Below are 22,026 nucleotides of genomic sequence, written 5' to 3' on the forward strand. Positions count from 1 at the left end.
CCTAGTTCTGAAATAAGAGCCAATTGTCCCCAAAAAGAGGGGAAACTTTCCCAAAATGTGCTGCCAGTAGTAACCCTTCGTGGCTGAAGGGTTTTTGAGACCAGGAGCTGCACCCCCAGTTATGAAACAGGAGCCAATTGTTTCCCAAAAGACGATAAAACCCCCCAAAATGTGCTACCAGCCTGGTTTTCTGTGGCTGGATGGTTTTGGGGCTGCACTCCCGTCGTGGCCAAGGGAAGCGTTAGCGGCGTTTTGGGGGGCCTGGCTGGGTGAGGGAGGGCAGGGGGTGCCCGTGCTGGGGCCAGGCGGCTCTACCTGAGAAGAAATGGGCTTTGAAGCCCTTTTTGGAGACGGTGTTGTCGGACTTGAACTCGATCCTCATGTTGTTGTACTGCGAGGTGATGACCTCGGGCTTCTCGGCGCCGCAGAACTTCCCGTGCAGCTTGGAGTCGGCCGTGAGCCCGCTGCGCACCTCCACAAAGTCATATTTGCACACCTGGGGGTGAACACGGGGCTGGGGACGCCGTGGTGCCACCCTGGGGGCCACCAGCAGCCCCTCAGAGCACCCCCAGCCCTGAACCAGGAGCCAATTATCCCCTAAAACAGGAGAAAATCCCCCAAAATGTGCTGCCAGCCAGGCTGCCTGTGCCTGGAGGGTTTTGGGATTGGGGGCTCTGAAGTAGGAGCCAATTGTCCCCTAAAAGAGGAGAAAACCTCCCAAAATCCAGGCTACCTGTGGCTGGAGGGTTTTGGGACTGGGGGCTCTGAAATAAGAGCCAGTTGTCCCCTAAAAGAGGAGAAAATCCCTCAAAATGTGCTGTCAGCCAGGCTGCCTGTGCCTGGAAGGTTTGGGGACCGGGGTCTCCATCCCCAGCTCTGAATTGGGAGCAAATTGTCCCCTAAAAGAGGAAAAAAGGTCCCAAAATGTGCTGCCAGCCAGGCTGCCATGGCTGGAGGGTTTGGGGACTGAAGGCTCTGAGGTAGGAGCCAATTGTCCCCAAAAAGAGGAGGAAAACTCCCAAAATGTGCTGCCAGCAGGGCTGCCTGTGGCTGGAGGGTCTTGGGGCTGCACCCCTGGCATGGGTAAGGGGTGGCACGGGGGGCAGACAGGGGCTACTCCCCTGGCATGGGTAAGGGGTGGCACGGGGGGCAGAGAGAGGCTGCACTCCTGGCATGGGTAAGGGGTGGCACGGGGGGCAGAGAGAGGCTGCTCCCCTGGCATGGGTAAGGGGTGGCATGGGGGACAGAGAGAGGCTGCTGCCCTGGCATGGGTAAAGGGTGGCACGGGGGGCAGACAGGGGCTGCTCCCCCCACTCACATCGTTGCCCTCGGTCTCGAAGAAGTCGAACTGCAGGGAGATGCGGTACTGGGTGGGCGCCACCAGCTGCCAGATGCAGTTCTTGTTGGGGGGATACTCCTTGGGCCACCCCGGGCTGGTGATGGAGCCGTTGAGCTTGGTGAGGAACCCTCCGCAGGCGGCTGCAGGGCGGCACCGCCAGCGCCCGTCACCTCCACGGGGCTGGGGGCGCCACAAGGAGCACGGGGCAGGTTTTGGGTGGGTGTCAGGGGGCTCACTCACCCTCGCAGCGGCGTTTATCAGACGCCAGCTCGTAGCCAGGGTCGCAGGCACACTTGTAGCTGCCCAGGGTGTTGACGCAGCGCTGCTCGCAGCCGCCGTTGTTGGGCCGGGAGCACTCGTCCATCTCTGGGCAGGGCACAGGGGGTGAGCGGCCGGGGGGCTGCAGCACCCCCTGCACCCCCCTGAGCTCCCCCCAAACCTTTGAAGAAGTTGACGGCGAAGCCGGCCTTGTTGATGGAGCCGTCGGACACGAATTTCATCCAGAGCTTGTTGGAGGTGCTCTTGATGTCGTCGGGTTTGTCGTAGCCGCAGTAGCGGCCGATGAGGCTGCTGGAGTCGCTGCTGCCGTCGCGGATCTCCAGGTAATCGTAGGCACAGCTGTCGTGGCGCTCGATCTGGGGAGGGGGACGGCGCCACAGTCAGAGGGCACAGAAAGGTGTCACAGGAAGGTGCCACAGTAAGAAAAACGTCACTGTAAGATGGCCAATAAGATGTCACAAGTGAGAAAGGTGTCACGGTAAGGTGTCACAATGAGATGGCACAGTAAGAAAGATGGCACAATAACGTGGATGTCGCAGTAAGGTGTCACAATAAGGTGGCCAGTAAGATGGCACGGTAAGAACGATGGCACAGTAAGATGTCACAATAAGATGTCACAGTAAGATGTCACATGAAGATGCCACAGTAAAAATGATGGCGCAATAAGGTGGATGTCACAGTAAGATGTCACAGTAAGGTGTCACAGTAAGAAAGATGTCACAGTAAGGTGTCACAATATCATGTCACAGTAAGACGGCATGGTAAGGTGTCACAGTAAGGTGTCACAGTAAGGTGTCACAGTAAGGTGGCACAGTAAGGTGGCACAGTAAGATGGCACAGTAAGATGGCACAGTAAGGTGGCACAGTAAGGTGGCACAGTAAGATGGCACAGTAAGATGTCATAGTAAAGTGTTACAGTAAGGTGTCACAGTAAGGTGTCACAGTAAGGTGGCACAGTAAGATGGCACAGTAAGATGTCATAGTAAAGTGTCACAGTAAGGTGGCACAGTAAGGTGTCACAGTAAGATGGCACAGTAAGGTGGCACGGTAAGGTGTCACAGTAAGATGGCATGGTAAGGTGTCACAGTAAGGTGGCACAGTAAGGTGGCACAGTAAGATGGCACAGTAAGGTGGCACAGTAAGGTGGCACAGTAAGGTGTCACAGTAAGATGGCACAGTAAGGTGGCACAGTAAGGTGTCACAGTAAGATGGCACAGTAAGATGGCACAGTAAGAAAGATGTCACAGTAAGGTGTCACAGTAAGGTGTCACAGTAAGACAGATGTCACAGTAAGGTGTCACAGTAAGATGGCATGGTAAGGTGTCACAGTAAGATGGCACAGTAAGATGGACAGTAAGGTGTCACAGCAAGAAAGATGTCACAGTAAGGTGTCACAGGAACATGTCACAGGAAGATGTCACAGTAAGACAGATGTCACAGGAAGATGTCACAATGTTATGTCACAGTAAGATGGCATGGTAAGATGGCACAGTAAGGTGGCACAGTAAGATGGCGCAGTAAGATGTCATAGTAAAGTGTCACAGTAAGGTGGCACAGTAAGGTGGCACAGTAAGATGTCATAGTAAGGTGGCACAGTAAGATGGCATGGTCAGGTGTCACAGTAAGGTGGCACAGTAAGATGGCACGGTACGGTGTCACAGTAAGGTGGCACAGTAAGATGTCATAGTAAGGTGGCACAGTAAGATGGCATGGTAAGGTGTCACAGTAAGATGGCACAGTAAGATGGCACAGTAAGATGTCATAGTAAGGTGGCACAGTAAGATGGCATGGTAAGGTGTCACAGTAAGGTGGCACAGTAAGATGGCACGGTACGGTGTCACAGTAAGGTGGCACAGTAAGATGTCATAGTAAAGTGTTACAGTAAGGTGTCACAGTAAGGTGGCACAGTAAGATGGCACAGTACGGTGTCACAGTAAGGTGTCACAGTAAGATGGCACAGTACGGTGTCACAGTAAGGTGTCACAGTAAGGTGGCACAGTAAGGTGTCACAGTAAGATGTCATAGTAAGGTGGCACAGTAAGGTGTCACAGTAAGATGGCACAGTAAGATGGCACAGTAAGAAAGATGTCACAGTAAGGTGTCACAGTAAGGTGTCACAGTAAGACAGATGTCACAGTAAGGTGTCACAGTAAGATGGCATGGTAAGGTGTCACAGTAAGATGGCACAGTAAGATGGACAGTAAGGTGGCACAGTAAGATGTCATAGTAAGGTGGCACAGGAACATGTCACAGGAAGATGTCACAGTAAGACAGATGTCACAGGAAGATGTCACAATGTTATGTCACAGTAAGATGGCATGGTAAGGTGTCACAGTAAGATGGCACAGTAAGGTCTCACAGTAAGGTGGCACAGTAAGATGTCATAGTAAAGTGTCACAGTAAGGTGGCACAGTAAGAAAGATGGCACAGTAAGATTGCACTGTAAAGTGGCACAGTAAGAAAGATGTCATAGTAAGATGGCACAGTAATCTGAATCTTCTTTTAGAGGAGCTCCTTTGGGGGTCCTCTCCCAAATTTGCCCTGAACCAGGACACCCCTATTCCATTTGTGGGGGGATGCTGACCCACCTCGAAGGACTGGAAGGTCAATCCCACGTGGTAGCCCTCGGACACGGTGATTTTCCAGACGCACACCTTGCTGGGCCGGTAGTCATCGGGGTAGTTGGGGGACTGGATGTGGCCGTTGTCCTTCTTGACGTCCCCCCCGCAGATGGCTGGAAGGGAGGAGCAGCAGCCTGAGCCCCCCCGGGCCCCCGGCCGCCCCCTGGGCCCCGCTGCTCCCCCCTACCTTCGTAGACGGCGAAGAAACCTTTGCCCACCCAGTTGCTGCTGCTGCGGAACTCCACCCACAGGCGGCTGTCGGTGGAGATGATGGGCTCGGGCAGCTTGTTCCCGCAGAACCTGCCTGGGGAGGAAGGCGTGCTGGGCTGCCGTGCTGGGACCCTCCTCTTCCTCACCGCCACCCGCTCTTCCTCGTCACCACCTCCTCTTCCTCACTGCTACCACCTCTTCCTCACCGCCACCTCTTCTTCCTGTTCACCATCTCCCTTTCCTCACTGCCATCTCCTCTTCCTCACTGCCACCTCTTCTTCACCACCACCTCCTCTTCCTGCTCACTACCTCCTCTTCCTCACTGCCATCTCCTCTTCCTCACCGCCATCTCCTCTTCCTCGCCACCCCCTTCTCTTCCTCACTGCCACTTCCTCTTCCTCACTGCCATCTTTTCCTCACTGCCATCTTTTCCTCACTGCCATTTTTTCCTCACTGCTACCACCTCTTCATCATCACCAGCTCCTCTTCCTGCTCACCACCTCCTCTCCCTCACTGCCCCCTCCTCTTCCTCACTGCCATCTCCTCTTCCTCAGCGCTATCTCCTTTTCCTGGCTGCCACCTCCTTTTCCTCATTACCACCTCCTCTTCCTCACTGCCATCTCCTCTTCCTCACCACCACCTCTTCCTCCTCACAGCCACCTCCTCTTCCTCACTGCCATCTCCTCTTCCTTGCCCCATCCTTCTCTTTCTCATCATCACCTCTTCCTTTCTGCCACCTCGTCTAACTCACCATGACTTCCTCTTAGTCCTCATGACCTCGTCTTCCTCACCTCCATCTCCCCTTCCTCACCGCCACCTGCTCTTCCTCACTGCCACCTCCTCTTCCTGTTCACCAGCTCCTTTTCCTCACTGCCACCTCCTGTTCCTCACTGCCATCTCTTCTTGCTCACCGCCATCTCCTCTTCCTTGCCCTCTCCTTCTTTTTCTCATCATCATCTTTTCCTTTCTGCCACCTTGTCTACCTCTTCATGACCTCCTCTTCCTCACCACCCCCTGCTCTTCCTCACTGCCATCTCCTTTTCCTCATTGCTACCATCTCTTCCTCACTGCCACCTCCTCTTCCTGCTCACCACCTCTTCTTCCTCACCGCCATCTCCCTTCCCTCACCACCATCTCCTCTTCCTCACTGCCATCTCCTCTTCCTCACCACCACCTCTTCCTCCTCACAGCCACTTCCTCTTCCTCACTGCCATCTCCTCTTCCTTGTCCTCTCCTTCTCTTTCTCATAATAACCATCTCTTGCTTTCTGCCACCTTGTCTACCTCACCATGACTTCCTCTTCCTCCTCATGCCCTCCTCTTCATCACTGCCATCTCTTTTTCCTCACTGCCACCTCCTCTTCCTGCTCACCACCTCCTCTTCCTCACTGCTACCACCTCTTCCTCACTGCCATCTTCTTTTCCTCATCACCACCTCCTTTCCCTCATTACCATCTCCTCTTCCTCACTGCCATCTCCTCTTCCTTGCCCTCTCCTTCTTTTTCTCATCATCATCTTTTCCTTTCTGCCACCTTGTCTACCTCACCATGACTTCCTCTTCCTCCTCATGACCTTCACTTCATCACCACCACCTCCTCTTCTTCCTCACCACCTTCTCTTCCTCCTCACCACCTCCTCTTCCTCACCTCCACCTCCTCCTGGTCCCCCCGCTGTCCCTTTCCAGCCCAAAGCCAAAGGCTGCTTCTCCCTCCACTCCTCCCCAGTCCCCTCTGGCTTTTCTGGCTGTTTCACGTCAGCTGCTGATTCCAGGGGATTTGGGAATCCTGGGGTTTGGGGAACATCCAGCTCATGGGATGGGGCTGGGATCTTGCAGCGTCCCTGGGGAACACCACAGGGATGGGACTGGGACCCTGGAATCTCCCTGGAGAACATCACAAGGACTAGAATCTCCCTGGGGAACATCACAGGGACGGGATGAGGACATTGGCATCTCTTGGGGAACATCACAGGGACGGGACAAGGATGCTGGAATCTCCCTGGGGAACGTTACAGGCATAGGACCAGGGCCCTGGAATCTCCCTGGGGAACATCACAGGGATGGGACGAGGACAAGGACACTGGAATCTCCCTGGGGAGCATCCCAGGGACAGGACTGGGATCCTGGAATCTCCCTGGGGAACATCACAGGGACTGGAATCCCCCTGAGGAACACCACAGGGATGGGATGAGGACACTGGCATCTCTTGGGGAACATCACAGGGACGGGACAAGGATGCTGGAATCTCCCTGGGGAACGTTACAGGGATAGGACCAGGGCCCTGGAATCTCCCTGGGGAACATCACAGGGACGGGATGAGGACATTGGCATCTCTTGGGGAACATCACAGGGATGGGACCAGGATGCTGGAATCTCCCTGGAACCTCCCTGGGGAACACCCAGCTCTTTGGGGTGGAATCAGGACCCTGGAATCTCTTGGGGAACATCCCAGGGATGGGACCAGGACGCTGGAATCGCCTTGGGGAACATCTCAGGAATGGGACAAGAATGCTGGAATCTCCCTGAGGAACATCACAGGGACAGGAATCTCCATGGGGAACATCCAGCTCCTCAGGGTGGGACTGGGACACTGGAATCTCCCTGGGGAACATCACAGGGATGGAATGAGGACACTGGCATCTCTTCAGGAACATCTCAGGGATGGGACTAGAATCTGGAATCTCCCTGGAGAACACCACAGGGATGGGACCAGGACCCTGGAATCTCCTTGGGGAACATCACAGGAATGGGACAAGGACGCTGGAATCTCCATGGGGAACATCCAGCTCCTCAGGGTGGGACTGGGACACTGGAATCTCCCTGGAGAACACCACAGGGATGGGACCAGGACACTGGAATCTCCCTGGAGAACACCACAGGGATGGGACCAGGACCCTGGAATCTCCCTGGAGAACACCACAGGGATGGGACCAGGACCCTGGAATCTCCCTGGAGAACACCACAGGGATGGGACCAGGACACTGGAATCTCCCTGGGGAACATCACAGGAATGGGACTAGGATGCTGGAATCTCCCTGGAACCTTCCCGGGGAACACCCAGCTCCTTGGGGTGGGACTGGGACACTGACATCTCTTGGGGAACATCACAGGGATGGGACCAGGACCCTGGAATCTCCCTGGGGAACACCCATCTCCTCGGGGTGGGATGGGACACCGCCACTCCCTGAGGACAGATGCTCCAGCCAGCCGGATCACCCAGCCTGCTCTCCCTGGCCTGGGCTAAACTGGAAGCTCCGTTCACCTCAACAACCCCTCTGGGGGGTAATTCCCCCCTCCCCAGGAGTCTGGAACAGCAGGCAGGCAGGGAGGGGGTGAGGGAATCCCCTGGTCCCCTGCCGGCCCCGGGGTGGCACCGGCGGGCAGGAGGGGCGGGCAGCAGGCCCCGGGTTGTTACCTCGCAGCGTGGCCTTTCTCCAGAACCCGTCTCTCACCTCCACGTAGTCGTACCAGCACAGCCGGCTTCGGTACAGGTCCAGGGTGGTGAAATTCAGGATGATCTAAGGGTGGGAAGGAGCAGGAGGAGCCTGGGGTGAGCTCCCCCCCATGCCCCATCTGCCCGGAGCCGGGGGAACTTGGTGGAACCCAGACCCCATGAGGGATGCTGGGGGTCAGAACACCCCAAAACAAGGCTGGGAGGAGGCAGAGGAGGGCTGGGAGAGGGCGGGAGCCGTCACCCCAGCAGTCAGTACCTTCTCTCCGGGGGTGACCGAGATCCTCCAGACGCAGTGCATGTGGGCTGAGTATCCATTGGGGAATTCCGGGGAGGAGAAGTTGCCCTGGCTGTCCTGGAGCGTCTCCCCACAGGCTGCAGAGGGAGAAAAGTGGCGTTCAGAACCCCCAGAAAAGCGGGGTTCAAACCCCACTATTCACTGTCCCCTGATCCACTAATAACCCCAACACACCCCCTATAACAACCAACCCCATCCCAAAGCCACAACCAACAATGCCCCAACTGCCCCAAGCCTCTGGATGAGGATCCGCTGCCAGTGACACTGGTTGCAAAAAATGCATGTATTTCATGCGTGGCTTTTTGCAAATGTTAAAATGAATATTGTATGTGTTGCGTTAGAAAGTGATGCTGTATTAATTCCCTTAAGTACTGTGTTAAATATAGTTTTAGGTTACAAAAAATGTTAAAATAGAAATGATGCTATGCAGGATACTTTTTTTAAAGAAAGGACTTGCACTGAGATAGCAGCCACAGGACACCTGAATTTTTCAGAGAAAAAGAATTTATTGCCCTCTTATCAGAAGAAATGAACTTCTTCCCACCTTGAAGGCACTGTTAGGATTCAGAGGAAGAAGTTGGCACTGACCAAACAGATTCCTGTGTTTAAATGGAATTTATGCATCATGGATGAGGTGTATGAATATGCAACAGGTTATTGTTTTTAAGGGTTAATCCTCTGTTAACGTGGGTCCTTTTTTGGGCTCATGCTGCCCAGTAAAAGGAACCCGGACATCCATAACTCTTTGTCTTTATTGCCTCATACTGTCCTAATTCAAATTGTCCAAATTATTATTACTCTAATTGTATTACTATTTTTATAACCATTTAATATACTATTAAACTTTTAAAGTTTTAAAAACAAGCGACTGGCGTTTTTGACACTGAATAAACAAACACTACCAACATCCCCCCCTAAATAAACCATAACAAGCACCAAAGAGACAAAAGAGAGCCCCAAACTCACGAGTCAACCTCACCCTACAACCAGCACCCCGTAGTAAGGGTGTTAGCGTTCAGAAACACAAAATCACAGAATGATTCTATGCAGGTGCTTTTATTGAAGAGCTCTGGGTGTCAGGGGTACAACCCCAAATCTGACTCCAATATGGGTTCAGGATGAACATGTTTTTAGATTCTATCGTTATATGACTTTCATGGTTAATTATTCAACTTATATTGTTCGGTTGTATACATAGATTTCATCCAAACATGGGCTCCTCGTGGCCCCCTCAAACTTCTAACATAGTTTTTCATGATTCTTCTTACGATTAAACAATAATTATATTTAATTACTAAACAATCATCACATCTAACAATTATATCATTTATCATATACTGCTTACGCAGGTGCAATTTCACATGATCTGGCAAACACAAAGCCCGACACTTTCAGAGTCTATTTTTAACATTTTTCCAGAGCCCCACTAAGTCTAGCTTCTTTCTAATTCCCCGAATTTTATGATTTTAAAAGCTTTTACAATCAAGGGTGTTTTGTGGAGATATAGCTTAAAAACTCTACAACTTTTGTGACAGTTGTAAAGCCGGGATGTTTATTATGTGCTGGACGCATGTGGGAATTTTTCCCTTAAAATGACATTTATACCTCTGGGAACTTCAGGTCCCTTTTTATCTCTTTCTCAGGTACACATGCATAAAATTTCACAATAGGTTGTGAAAGGGACAAGATGGGCACCACGGTGCTGGCACCTGTGTTTTGTGGAGATAAACAAAACTCCACAACTTTGTGAAAGTTGTAAAGCTGATGTGTTTATTACAGCGTTGGATGCATGTGGGAATTGTTCCCTCAAAATGATATGTGGGAACTTCAGGTCCCTTTTTTATCTCTTTCTCAGATACATATGCACACAATTTTCCAAGAAGTTCGTATATATATTCATTTTTACTAATTTCACTGACATTTGCTGCTAGTTCTTCTTTATCCAAAAGAATTCCCAGGTCAGGCTGAGCTGCTCTCACAGCAGCGTCTGTCTCTTTCTATCACCTTCTGTCTCTCCCCCTTATCTCTGTCCTTCACTGAAGCAACTTCACTGAGCTTAATTTCTGCAGTCAGGCTAAATAGCTATAGTTTCTCACCACACACTCAACTCAAAAATGTACATTTCACCTAAATCCAAACAGATTTTCACCCTAGAAAATTTTCACTTTGCCTCAAGGCGAGGGCTTAGATGCATCCCCCAGCAGCAGCGAGAGCATCGCCACCTTCCCCCTCACCCCAGCGCCCTTTCCCCACCCAAATCCCCCAAATAAACCGCACCACCGCCATCCCCATCCCTCGCTGGAGCTGCTCCCGGCCCCGTGGCTCCCCTCCAGGCTCCTCCCGGGCCGTGCCACGCCGCGGGGCCGGGCTGGCTGCCCGCGCTCCGGGCAGCGCCCGCGGCTGGAGCCGGCCCAGCGCTGCCATCTGGGAGCCGCATGAGGCTGCGCCCCGAGCTCTGCGCCCCCCTTCCCCACCGGCCCGCTCGGATGAAAGGTGAAACTCTCCAAAAAAAATCATCCCGCTTGAAACCTGGGCTCGCTGCCTCTTTTCCCTTTACGCTGGAAACAAAAAGAAGGGGACGCTTGCGAGCCTTTTTCGAGGCCTTATAAAAGGCTCCTCCTTTTATAATTTTTTTTTTGCTTTTCCCCCGCTCCAAACTAATCACTTTTCCTGCTCCCCTGAAGGCGGCACGGCCGTGGGGCCCCTCACAAAAGGCTTCCCTCTCTGTTCCAGGCTGCTAATTAGTCGCTGGAATTAAGCGGGAGCGTGCGGGAGCCAAACTCCTTGCAGATGTTGGCAGCGCAGCCCCGGAGCACGTGCCTGCCGTCGGGGGGGGATCGTGCCAGACACCCCCTCCCCGCTCCTGGGACAATGCCACCGCTCGTGGTCACAGCCCCGGAGCCCTCCGAGGTGACAGCAGAGCTCTGCTGATCGTCTGCTCCAGCCTCGGGGGGGATTTGTGGGCTCTGATGGGACCAGGATGCTCCCAGAGCCCTCGGAGGTGACAGCACAGCTCTGCTGATCGTCTGCTCCAACCTTGGGGAGATTTGTGGGCTCTGATGGGACCAGGATGCTCCCAGAGCCCTCCGAGGTGACAGCACAGCTCTGCTGGTCATCTGCTCCAACCTTGGGGAGATTTGTGGGCTCTGATGGGACCAGGATGCTCCCAGAGCCCTCCGAGGTGACAGCAGAGCTCTGCTGGTCATCTGCTCCAACCTTGGGGAGATTTGTGGGATCTGATGGGACCAGGATGCTCCCAGAGCCCTCCGAGGTGACAGCAGAGCTCTGCTGGTCATCTGCTCCAACCTCGGGAGGGATTTGTGGGCTCTGATGGGACCAGGATGCTCCCAGAGCCCTCCGAGGTGACAGCACAGCTCTGCTGGTTGTCTGCTCCAACCCCCGGGGAAATCTGTGGGCTCTGATGGGACCAGGATGTCCCCAAACCCCTCTGGGGACAGGGGTGGGATGGAAGAGGCTCCAAGGAGGCTCTGAGAAGGTTTTGGTCCCCAAGGGTGCTTTTGGGGTCAGAGGATGCTCTCAGGAGGTGTTCTGCTCTTGGGGGAATGGTCTGTGGAGGATTTTTCAGGGGGATGCTCTTGGAAGATGCTCTTCCCTTGAAGGATTCTTTTGCAGGAATTTTACGGGGAGATGCTCTTTGTAGGATTTTTTGGGAGATTTTTTTGGGAGATGCTCTTTAGAGGACGCGCTTTGTGGGATTTCTTTGGGGGATGTTTTTTGGGAGATGCTCTTGGAGGAGGGTTGCTCTTCCATTTAAGGAATCTTTGGGGGGATGCTCTTCCGTTTAAGGAAGAGATGCTCTTCTGGAGATGCCCTTTGTAGGATTTTTAGGGGATGCTCTTGTAGGAGGCTCTGGGGGGGAGATGCCCTTTGGGAGATTTTTTGGGAGATTTTTTTGGGAGATTTGTTTGGGAGACACTTTTCAGAGGGTGCTCTTTGGGGGATGGTCTTTAGGGGATTTCTTTGGGGGATGATTTTTGGGAGATCCTTTTGGAGGATCCTCTTTGGGGGATGCTGTTGGGGGATTTTCTTGGCTGATGCTCTTTGGGGGATTCCTTTGGCAGATTATTTTTGGGGATGCTTTAGGAGGATGCTCTTTGGGGTGGATGCTCTTTAGGAGATTTCTTTGGGGGATGTTTTTTGGGAGATGCTCTTGGAGGAGGGTTGCTCTTCCATTTAAGGATTCTTTGGGGGGGATGCTCTTCCCTTGAAGGATTCTTTAGTAGGAATTTTACAGGGAGATGCTCATTGTAGGATTTTTTGGGAGATTTTTTTGGGAGATACTCTTTAGAGGATGCGCTTTGTGGGATTTCTTTGGGGGATGCTTTTTGGGAGATGCCCTTTGGGAGATGCTCTTTGGGGGATGCTCTTGGGGGATTTTCTTGGCTTATGCTCTTTAGGGGATTTCTTTGAGGGATGCTTTTTGAGGATCCTCTTTGGGGAATTTCTTTGGCCAATTATTTTTGGGGATGCTTTTGGAGGATGCTCTTTGGAGGATGCTCTTGGGGGATTTTCTTGGCTGATGCTCTTTGGGGGATTCTTTTGGCAGATTATTTTTGGAGATGCTTTTGGAGGATCTTTTTTGATGGCTGCTCCAACAAGAGGCTCTGGAGAGGATTTTTTGGGACAATGCTCTGGGGGGGAGTGCTGTGATTAAAAGGGATTAAAAGGGACAGTGGCTCGTCCCGAATGGGAGCAATGGTGAAGTCAGGATGAGCATCCACATTTCAAGGCTTTCACATCCCTCCCTCACTGCCTGAATCACGTCACCTTTCCCCACTCTGTGTAATTTCCATATCTCCTGGAGTCTCCATTTGGTATCAGTGAAGACCCACAAATTGTCTGTGCACACCCAGGGCTCTTTTCTTGCAGGAATGAGAAGAGAGGGGAGCTGAGGACACCCTCACACAGGCAGATTGTCCTCAAAGTGGATGGATGAGCACCTTGAGTGCTCTTTAGGGAGTGAGGACCCCAAAACCCCTGGAAACAGCGAATCCACCCAGCCGGACACCACTTTTGCCAAGATTTGGGGTGAAACCAGGGGAAATCCAACCCTGAGTGCTCTTTAAGGAGTGAGGACCCCAAAACCCCTGGAAACAGTGAATCCACCCAGGATGACGCCGCTTTTGCCAAGATTTGGGGTGAAACCGAGGGAAATCCAACCTGGGGATGCTCCCATGTGTTCTCGGTGCCCTCAAGGGGGTGGCACTCACCTGGGCAGCGGTAGAGCTTGCGGGCCTGGGCAATGTCCCCTTTGCTGAGCCGTGTCCTCTGGCCGATGGCGGGCCGGACGCCGTTCACATCGTATTTGGGCAGGATGGTGTCCAGGAAGATGCCCCTGGGGCAGGAAAGGGATGAGCTGGGTGGGAATGGCCGGCCCTGCGGCCTCACCACCGGGGAAGGATGCTAAAAACAGCCTGGCTAATTAAAGCAGCCTGGCTAATTAAAGCCTGCGGGCCGGTGAGTCAGCCAGCGGGGACGTGTCCCCAGCGGAGGTGACCTCAGGGACAGCAATTCCCTGCTCTGGGAAGGGACCTGAGGGGTTTCATGCCATCCAGAACACCAATGGAAACATTTCTTGGAGGGAATTCACCCTGTGCACAGCTGCTAATCACCCTCAGGGGTTGGGGACACCATGGCATTGTCCCCAGGGTGTGAGGTGACACCAGGGGACAGCCCAGGCTGTACCTGGAGAAGGTGTTCCTGGCGTAGTGCATGATGCTGTCGAAGTCATAGGTCTCCCCCAGCGACTCCACCTCCTCAGGCTCCATCTTGAGGAAGTTGTATTCCTGCCCTGAGGAGCACAGGACGGGGGCACTGCCAGGGGAACCCCAATTTCGGCAGCAGGGATGAAGAAGAAGAGGAGAAGGAGAAGGAGGAGAAGGAGGAGGAGGAGGGAAGCTTATCCCCACCTGGCTGGATGTTCTCCCTGATGATGGAGACGTGGTCATCCCTGTCGGGGCGCGTGTGCTCGTGCCAGAAGCCGATGACGTGGCCCAGCTCGTGCACCACGATGCCGAATTTGTCGCAGTTTTTGCCGATGGAGATGGCCTGGGGTCCCCCTCCCCGGCGGCCCACGTAGGAGCAGCACCTGCAGGGGAGCAACCAGACGGTTCCTGGCTCTCTGCTGTGGACATCTGTCACAGACATCTTTTATGGAAAATCCTTTCCTTAGGATTTTTCCTCCTGAGAAGCTGGGAGGCCTCAGCAACAAAATGCAAACAATGGTTATCTGCTGCTGTGGAATGCAACAGGGGCATCTGTGATTGGTCTCATGTGGTTGTTGGTAATTAATGCCAATCACAGTCAGCTGGCTCAGACTCTCTGTCCCAGCCACAAGCCTTTGTTATCATTCCTTCTTTTTTCATTCTTAGCCAGCCTTCTGACGAAATCCTTTCTTCTACTCTTTTAGTATAGTTTTAATATAATATATATCATAAAATAATAAATCAAGCCTTCTGAAACATGGAGTCAGATCCTCATCTCTTCCCTCACCCTCAGACCCCTGTGAGCACCGTCACAAATATCCTGGTGTTCCCCAGCCAGGAGAATCAGGTCCCAAAAAACCCCTGGGCATGTGGGAATCATCCCTGATACAGAACCTCAGGCATCCTGCCCACGGGAGGAACTCGAGCCTCAGCTCTGCTTGGAAACTGGGAGCGCTCAGCTGCTGGCATGGCACGGACCAGCACGGCATGGCACAGCTGCACCAACCCCAGATCCTGCGGTCCTGCTGCCAGGGGTGCCCAAACAGCTCCCTGGAGCCATCCTTGCCCCTGCCCCACATCCCCATGGTTCTGCTGCCAGGGCTGCCCACCCAGAGCCATCCTTGCCCCTGCCCTGCAGCTCAGCTGCTCCATCCCTCCTCTCTGGACCCGAGCTCAGCGTTTGCGCCCACGCAGGGGCTCCCATTCCAGGGGAAATCCTCCTCCTAACCACCATCAACTTGGCCGGGGCCGTGCCCTGACGTGTGAAGACGCTGAGCTCGTCCAAACCCCTGTTTCCTTTGGCTCCATCCCTGCTGCAAGCCCGGGCTGGTGCCGCGCCACCGACCTCATCCCCGGCGGCTCCAGCACCTCCTGCACCCCGAACAGACGGATCCCAACCCAAAACCAAGCCCCAAACCGGTCCCGGAGCAGCCCTGCACGTACCCACAGGGCCGGTAGGTGAACACGATGTAGCTGTCCTCGTCGTTGCGCTCCAGGAAGGTGACGCACGTGTGCTTCTCCCAGTGGCGCATGGCCTGCCGGAAGATGGCTCGCTGGCTGCCTGCGGAGGGGCGGCAGGGGGGAGTCACCGAGGGGAAACTGAGGCACGGCGGGGCCGGGCGCCCCTCGCCGGGCTGTCACTCACCGCTGAAGTTGCCGCTGATGACGTAAGGGATGACCCCGTCCGGCCACACGCGCTCGGGCCGGGACGTGGCGGCGCGGCGGCTCCGGGAGCGCTGCCGGCCCCGGCGGCGCCGAGGCTGCCCCGGCTGGGGGCTGGTGCCGTTGGTGCCTGTGGGGATGGAAGGGTCAACGGGGCCGGGGGGAGGCGGGCAGGGGGCAATGGGGGCGGGCACGGGGTACCTGAGGAGTTGGAGGGCAGGCGGGTGATGGTGTGACGCGCCAGGTCCACCACGCGGTCCACCTGGAAGAGCTGCAGGTCCTCCTCGTCCAGGGCGATGTCACCCAGGAAGGCGGCTGGGAGAGGAAGGGGAGGTGTGAATTCTCCTTGGTGGATCCCAAATCCCATCGGGTGCCTCTTCCCAGCCCCTCCACACCTGGCAAACCCTTCCTCCCCCTCCTCCTCCTCCTCCTCTCTCTCTCCTTCAGCTGAGCGTGGTGCTGGCCAGGCTCCCCCCACTCCCCAGCAGCTGGAGCCAGCCCCACTCTCACATCTGGATCGCATAAAACCCATCCATCACTTTTTAGAGTTTCTATTATTATTTGTGTTGCAAAACCGCCTTTTTCACCCCCCTCCCCGCCGACTTTTGCTGGCTTTAGGACCCCCTTCCCCCCCGGCTCTTGCCCCCCCAGCCCTGAACGAGCTCCGAGAGCCCCAGGATGCTCCAAGCAGCGACCTGTGAGCCACGCGGAGCTCTGAGCGGAGCCATCTGGGCCGGGAAGCTCCCGCTGTGCCCGGAGCCCGCAGGAGCGGGGCCGCCGTCTGCCAGGACCCCCCTCCTCCAGCAGCACCGCGGGGCTGGAGGACACAGCCCTGCTCAAAACCCTTCCTCATAACCCTTCCTCCTCTTCCTCTCTGTCGTTCTCCGTGACTTGGGGCCGCGGCTCCCGGAGCTTGACCGGCCCCGAGCCCCGGGGAAACGGGGCTGGTTCCGGGGCTGGGGGTTCCTCAGCTGTTTTGGGGGTACCTGGGCAGAGCAGAGGGTGCCTGGAACCCCCTGGAACTCGGGCAGCGCTGGGGAATGGGGTGGCCGGAGCAGCGCCGGGGAGGAGGGCGAGCGGAGCCAAGGTCGCGCTCCAGGCAGTTTGCAAATGGATCCCTAAAGAGCCACTAATTATGAAGGCGAGGCGGGACAATTAGGATAACCCCGAGAGGTCCGGAAAGCCGGGGATCAGAGGAGCAGGCTGGATCCCGTCCCTTTGCACGGCCCCGAGCCCAAACCTCGCTGCAGCGGGGGTGTGGAGCGCTTCGGGGAGAAACAGCCGCGTTTTGGGGTGAAACGGCCGCGTTATGGGGTGAAACAGCCGCGTTTTGGGGTGAATCAGCCGCGTTTTGGGGTGAATCAGCCGCGTTATGGGGTGAATCAGTCGCCTTTTTGGGTGAATCAGCCGCGTTTTGGGGTGAAACAGAGGCGTTTTGGGGTGAAACAGAGGCGTTTTGGGGTGAATCAGCCGTGTTTTGGGGTGAAACAGCTGCGCTTTGGGCTGAAACAGCCACGTTTTGGGTAAAACAGTGGCGTTTTGGGGTGAATCAGCCGCGTTTAGGGAGAATCAGCAGCGTTTTGGGGTGAATCAAGGCCGTTTTGGGGTGAAACAGCCACGTTTTGGGGTAAAATAGCCGCGTTTTGGGGTAAAATAGCCGCGTTTTGGGGTGAAACAGCCGCGTTTTGGGGTGAAACAGCGGCGTTTTGGGGTGAAACAGCCGCGTTTTAGGCTCAATCAGCTGCGTTTTGGGGTGAAACAGCCGCATTTTGGGGTGAATCAGTCGCCTTTTTGGGTGAATCAGCCGCGTTTTGGGGTGAAACAGCTGCGATTTGGGGCGAATCATCCACGTTTTGGGGTGAATTAGCTGCCTTTTGCGGTAAAACAGCCACGTTTTGGGGTGAATCAGCCGTGTTTTGGGGTGAATCAGCCGCGTTTTGGGGTGAATCAGCCACGTTTTGGGGTGAGACAGCCGCGTTATGGGGTGAATCAGCCGCGTTTTGGGGTGAATCAGTCGCGTTTTGGGGTGAATCAGGTGCGTTTTGGGGTGAAACAGCCGCAATTTGGGGTAAAATATCTGTGTTTTGGGGTGAATAAGCCGCGTTTAGGGTGAATCAGCAGCGTTTTGCAGTGAATCAGGGCCGTTTTGGGGTGAAACAGCCGCGTTTTGGGGTGAATCAGCAGCGTTTTGGGGTGAAACAGCCGCGTTTTAGGCTGAATCAGCTGCGTTTTGGGGTGAATCAGCCGCATTTTGGACAGAAACAGACGCGTTTTGAGGTGAATCAGTCGCGTTTTGGGGTGAAACAGCCGCGTTTTGGGGTGAAACAGAGACGTTTGGGGGTGAATCAGCCACGTTTTGGGGTGAATTAGCTGCCTTTTGCGGTAAAACAGCCACGTTTTGGGGTGAATCAGCTGTGTTTTGGGGTGAAACAGCCGCGTTTTGGGGGGAAACAGCTGCGTTTTGGGGTGAATCAGGGGCGTTTTGGGGTGAAACAGCCGCATTTTGGGGTGAATCAGCCGCGTTTTGGGGCTGTCCCCAGCACTGACCGCTGAGTGAATCCCATCGGGGGAGGCTCCGGGGTGGAGAGCAGACCTGCGGCAGCGCCGAGGGAAGCGCAAACAAGCCGGGGCCGGCACCTCCCCTGGCAGCGACCTGCGGCTGGCACGGCCAGGCTGCAATTTGAGGGCAGAGCAGAGGCAGGAGCCGGCCCCGGCCTCCCCACACCCTCCCGGGGCCGGCAGAGACGTGTCCGAACGGGCAGCGCGGGGGAGGACCGGGGCTGGGGAGCAGGACGAGCATCCCTTGCCAAGAGCTGCGTGGAAAGACAAGGGAAAGTAAGCTCGCTTACAGCCCAGCAAGCGCCGGCGGAGCCAAGTGATATGGAAACCATATGTGAGGGATTTGGGAGCCGTGAGAGAGCCGGGCAGGCCGGCCCGGGGATGGGGGGCTGCTCTTCCCGCGGGTTTGAGGCGGCTGGGCCCCCCAAAAACCCCCCAGGGCACAGCATGGTGGCCCCGGGGGTGTCCCCGCAGCGATCCTTGCATGGACACGTCAGGGCCAAGCCCAGAGTGGTGGATTGAGAAATTCCAGGTTGGTTTGGGCTCCGGTCACGTCCTCCTCCTCCCACTCACGTCCTCCTCCCTGTGCACCCGTGGAATGAGGTGACACGTGGGGTATTTTGGGGGTAGGGTCTCTGCTCACCCAAAGCCCCCAGACACCGTTAAACTCCCTGAGGGGCTTCCCTGGGGACAATGCCACGCTGCTGCCACTTGTTGGTGTGGGAGAGGTGGAGGGGACACCCTGCAAACAAAGGGGACCCCCTGGAAATGAGGGGGACCCCTGCAAGTGAGGGGGACCCTCTGCAAGCAAAGGGGACACCCTGGAAGTGAAGGGGACCCTCTGCAAGTGAGGGGAACCCTCTGCAAACTCGAGAGTCTCTTGGCAGGAGTGATCCCAGCCCAAGTTGGAACAGGAGGAAACTCCCCCCGAGGGGTCACACTGCCTTCAGGACATCCCCTCACCCCGCCAGGGCAAGGTGCCCAAGAGACCCCAAACCAGGGGACACAGATACCCCCCTGGAGCTTTCCTGGTGTCCCTGAGCTGCTGCCAGCCTGGGCTGCTCTCTGCTCGCTCACAGAGGCCCTGAGGGCAAGGAGGAAACACTTCCGAGGGGTCACAGCCCCAGAAGCACATCCCCTCAACCCCTCACCCAAACCAGGGGACACAGATCCCCCCCTGGAGCTGTCCTGGTGTCCCTGAGCTGCTGCCAGCCTGGGCAGCTCTCTGCTCGGTCACAGAGGCCCTGGGGGCAAGGTCCGAGTGCAGCGGTGCCAGCAGGGCAGGGGGGATGCGGTGCCAGCGATGCCAGCAGGGAGGAGGATGCGATGCCAGCGATGCCAGCTCCAAGGCCAGGCGTGGGAGTGAGGGCGGGCAGAGGGGGATGCACGGTCCCAGCTCCATCCCCGCCGCCCCCCAGGGCAGGTCTGGGAGCTCGCACGGAGCTCGCCCTGCCCCCGCCCCCCGCAGGCGGGGATGGCTCAGCCCTCCTCTGTTGTTTGACTTTTTGCGCAGTGTTTTCCTTCGGGTTCTCGGAACGCTGACGTAACCCCGGGGCTGAAGCTTTAGACAAACAAGGTTTTTCACTCGGAGCAGGGCCAAACCCCCTCAGCACCCCGTGCTGACCCCACAGGCACCTCCTGATCCTCCTGGGTCCCTCTGCTCCCTGCCCGGGATGCAGGAGCTCAGCATCCCCATGGCAAGGTGAGCAGTGCAGGGCCTGACCTCTCTGGTGTCACTGGGGTTTGGGATGAGCCTGACCTCGGGCCCCACCAGGGTTGGGAGCTCTGGTGCAGGAGAAATGGGATGAAATTGGTGCTGGGAAGGGGCTGGGGAGTGAACGAGATGTTCTGGGAGCTGGGAAAGGCAAACAGAGCTGAGGGGAAGCCTTGGCAGATGAACAGTGCAGGATCACATGGCAGGGCAGCCTGGGGCAGAGGAGGCTCCGGGCAGGGTGCAGGGCAGGAGGGACCCCCATCCATCCCTGCCAGGATCCCACCAGAGATCTTCCTGTGAGAATCACCAGGCCTTGAAGGACACTGAGCAAGAAGGACCCTCATTCCTGTGAAGAGGACCCTCATCCATCCCTGCCAGGATCCCACCAGAGATCCTCATGTGGGAATCACCAGGCCTTGAAGGACACTGGGCTGTGAAGATCCCACAAAAGGATGGGAAAGATCCTCCTGTGGGTCTCACCAGCTCCTGAAGGACACTGAGGAGTGACCCTCATCCATCCCTGCCAAGATCCCACCAAAGATCCTCCCGTGGGTCTCACCAGGCCTCAAAGGACACTGGGCAGGAAATCCTCACCCCTGTGAAGATCCCAGCAGTGGGTGGGAAAAGTCCTCGTCCTCTCATTCTCCTGTGGGTCTCACCAGGCCTTGAAGGACACTGAGCAAGATGGACCCTCATTCCTGTGAAGAGGACCCCCATCCATCCCTGCCAGGATCCCACCAAAGATCCTCCTGTGGGTCTCACCAGGCCTCAAAGGACACTAGGCAGAAAACCCTCATCCCTGCCAAGATCCCATCCAAGAATGGGAAAGATCCTCATCCTCCTGTGGATCTCACCAGGCCTTGAAGGACACTGTGGAGGGACCCTCATCCCTGCGAAGATCCCACCAAAGATCCTCCTATGGATCTCATCAGCTCTCAAAGGACACTGGGCAGGAGGGACCTTCATTCATGTGAAGATCCCACAAAAGGTTGGGAAAGATCCTGATCCTTCTGTGGGTCTCACCAGGCCTTGAAGGACATTGAGGAGGGACCCTCATCCCTGTGAAGATCCCACCAGAGGGTGGAGATATCCTCATCCTCATGTAGGTCTCACCAGCTCTTGAAGAACATTGAGCAGGGGGGATGCTGATCCCTGCCAAGATCCCACCAAAGATCCTCATGTAGGTCTCAGCAGCCCTTGAAGGCACTGGGCAGGAAGGACCCTCATCCCTGTGAAGATCCCACCAGAAGGTGGAAAGATCCTCATCCTCCTGTGGCTCTCACAAGGCCTTGAAGGACACTGAAAAGGGACCCTCATCCCTGTGGAGGTCCCACCAAAGGGCACCAGGTGGGGAGGACCCTCATCCTTGCGCAGCTTGGAGGTTCCAAGCAGGAGGGACAGGAGGGATCCTCATCCCTGTGTGGGTGCCAGGAGCCCCCAAAGGGCTCTGTGCAGGGTGGGCAGCATCAGCCCAGCCCAGGGTTCCCTCAGCAGCTCCATCCCAGCCACCCCAAATCCTGGCGAGTCCCGAGCGTCCCTCACTGCGCAGGTGTGGTGATGGTGGCACTTTGGGATTGGTCTTTACTAGAAGTGCACCGGTTAATAAGAGTAGAAGGTATTGGAGAAAAATCATAAATATTGTATACGTAACTTCGGGTATAAAGATAAGTGACCGCCCCGGGGGCTGCAGAGTGTGCCCATGGCTGACTTGCTGTGCAGACCTCTGTTGGGCTGAAAGAAAATCTTTTAGATAAACAATTAATAAACACCGAGACCGAAACAAGATCAGAAGTCTCTCCTCGTCCTTTGAAGCGCAGGCTGTCCAAGGCCACCCTGGGCCTTTCCAGGTCTTTGAAACAGCCGAGAAACCGAGCAAGTGGCATCCCTGAGCTATCTCCGGACATAAATCAGCCGGGAAGAGAAACATGGAAAACCGACCAGCATAAATCAGCGTAAAAAAGCCGCAAAGAGAAACACAGAAACTGACACGCAGGCAGGGTTTGGGATGTGGAAAGAAACAGAGACCGAACCTCTGTGCCCCAACCGGGACCGGGATGGAAGTGAAATCTCTAATAGCTGCATCCCGGGCTGCAAAGCCACGGAGCCACCACCGGAGCAGCGTCCTCGGAGCCCTTAAATATGCGCGGAATGCTCCTCGCACCGCCCCTCG

General features: G+C 55.6%; 1 protein-coding gene across 2 annotated transcripts in view; it reads right to left on the bottom strand.

Annotated features, from left to right (window-relative positions):
• Window positions 1-22,026, bottom strand: part of BMP1 (bone morphogenetic protein 1) — a 34,007-nt gene that overhangs the window by 5,634 nt on the left and 6,347 nt on the right. For both annotated transcript variants that reach the window (XM_063175173.1, XM_063175174.1), the window contains exons 2-15: window positions 15,785-15,898; window positions 15,567-15,713; window positions 15,365-15,482; window positions 14,126-14,304; window positions 13,902-14,007; window positions 13,427-13,551; window positions 8,157-8,272; window positions 7,862-7,964; window positions 4,427-4,543; window positions 4,207-4,352; window positions 1,779-1,974; window positions 1,580-1,705; window positions 1,319-1,479; window positions 316-496 (exon numbers count right to left, since the gene is read on the bottom strand). In XM_063175173.1, coding sequence (XP_063031243.1) covers window positions 316-496; window positions 1,319-1,479; window positions 1,580-1,705; window positions 1,779-1,974; window positions 4,207-4,352; window positions 4,427-4,543; window positions 7,862-7,964; window positions 8,157-8,272; window positions 13,427-13,551; window positions 13,902-14,007; window positions 14,126-14,304; window positions 15,365-15,482; window positions 15,567-15,713; window positions 15,785-15,898 — 1,935 coding nt within the window. The remainder of the gene's footprint in view (window positions 1-315; window positions 497-1,318; window positions 1,480-1,579; window positions 1,706-1,778; window positions 1,975-4,206; window positions 4,353-4,426; window positions 4,544-7,861; window positions 7,965-8,156; window positions 8,273-13,426; window positions 13,552-13,901; window positions 14,008-14,125; window positions 14,305-15,364; window positions 15,483-15,566; window positions 15,714-15,784; window positions 15,899-22,026) is intronic.

Source organism: Melospiza melodia, chromosome 23 (genome assembly GCF_035770615.1).
Source record: "Melospiza melodia melodia isolate bMelMel2 chromosome 23, bMelMel2.pri, whole genome shotgun sequence".
In the NCBI taxonomy this organism is placed as follows: Eukaryota; Metazoa; Chordata; class Aves; order Passeriformes; family Passerellidae; genus Melospiza; species Melospiza melodia.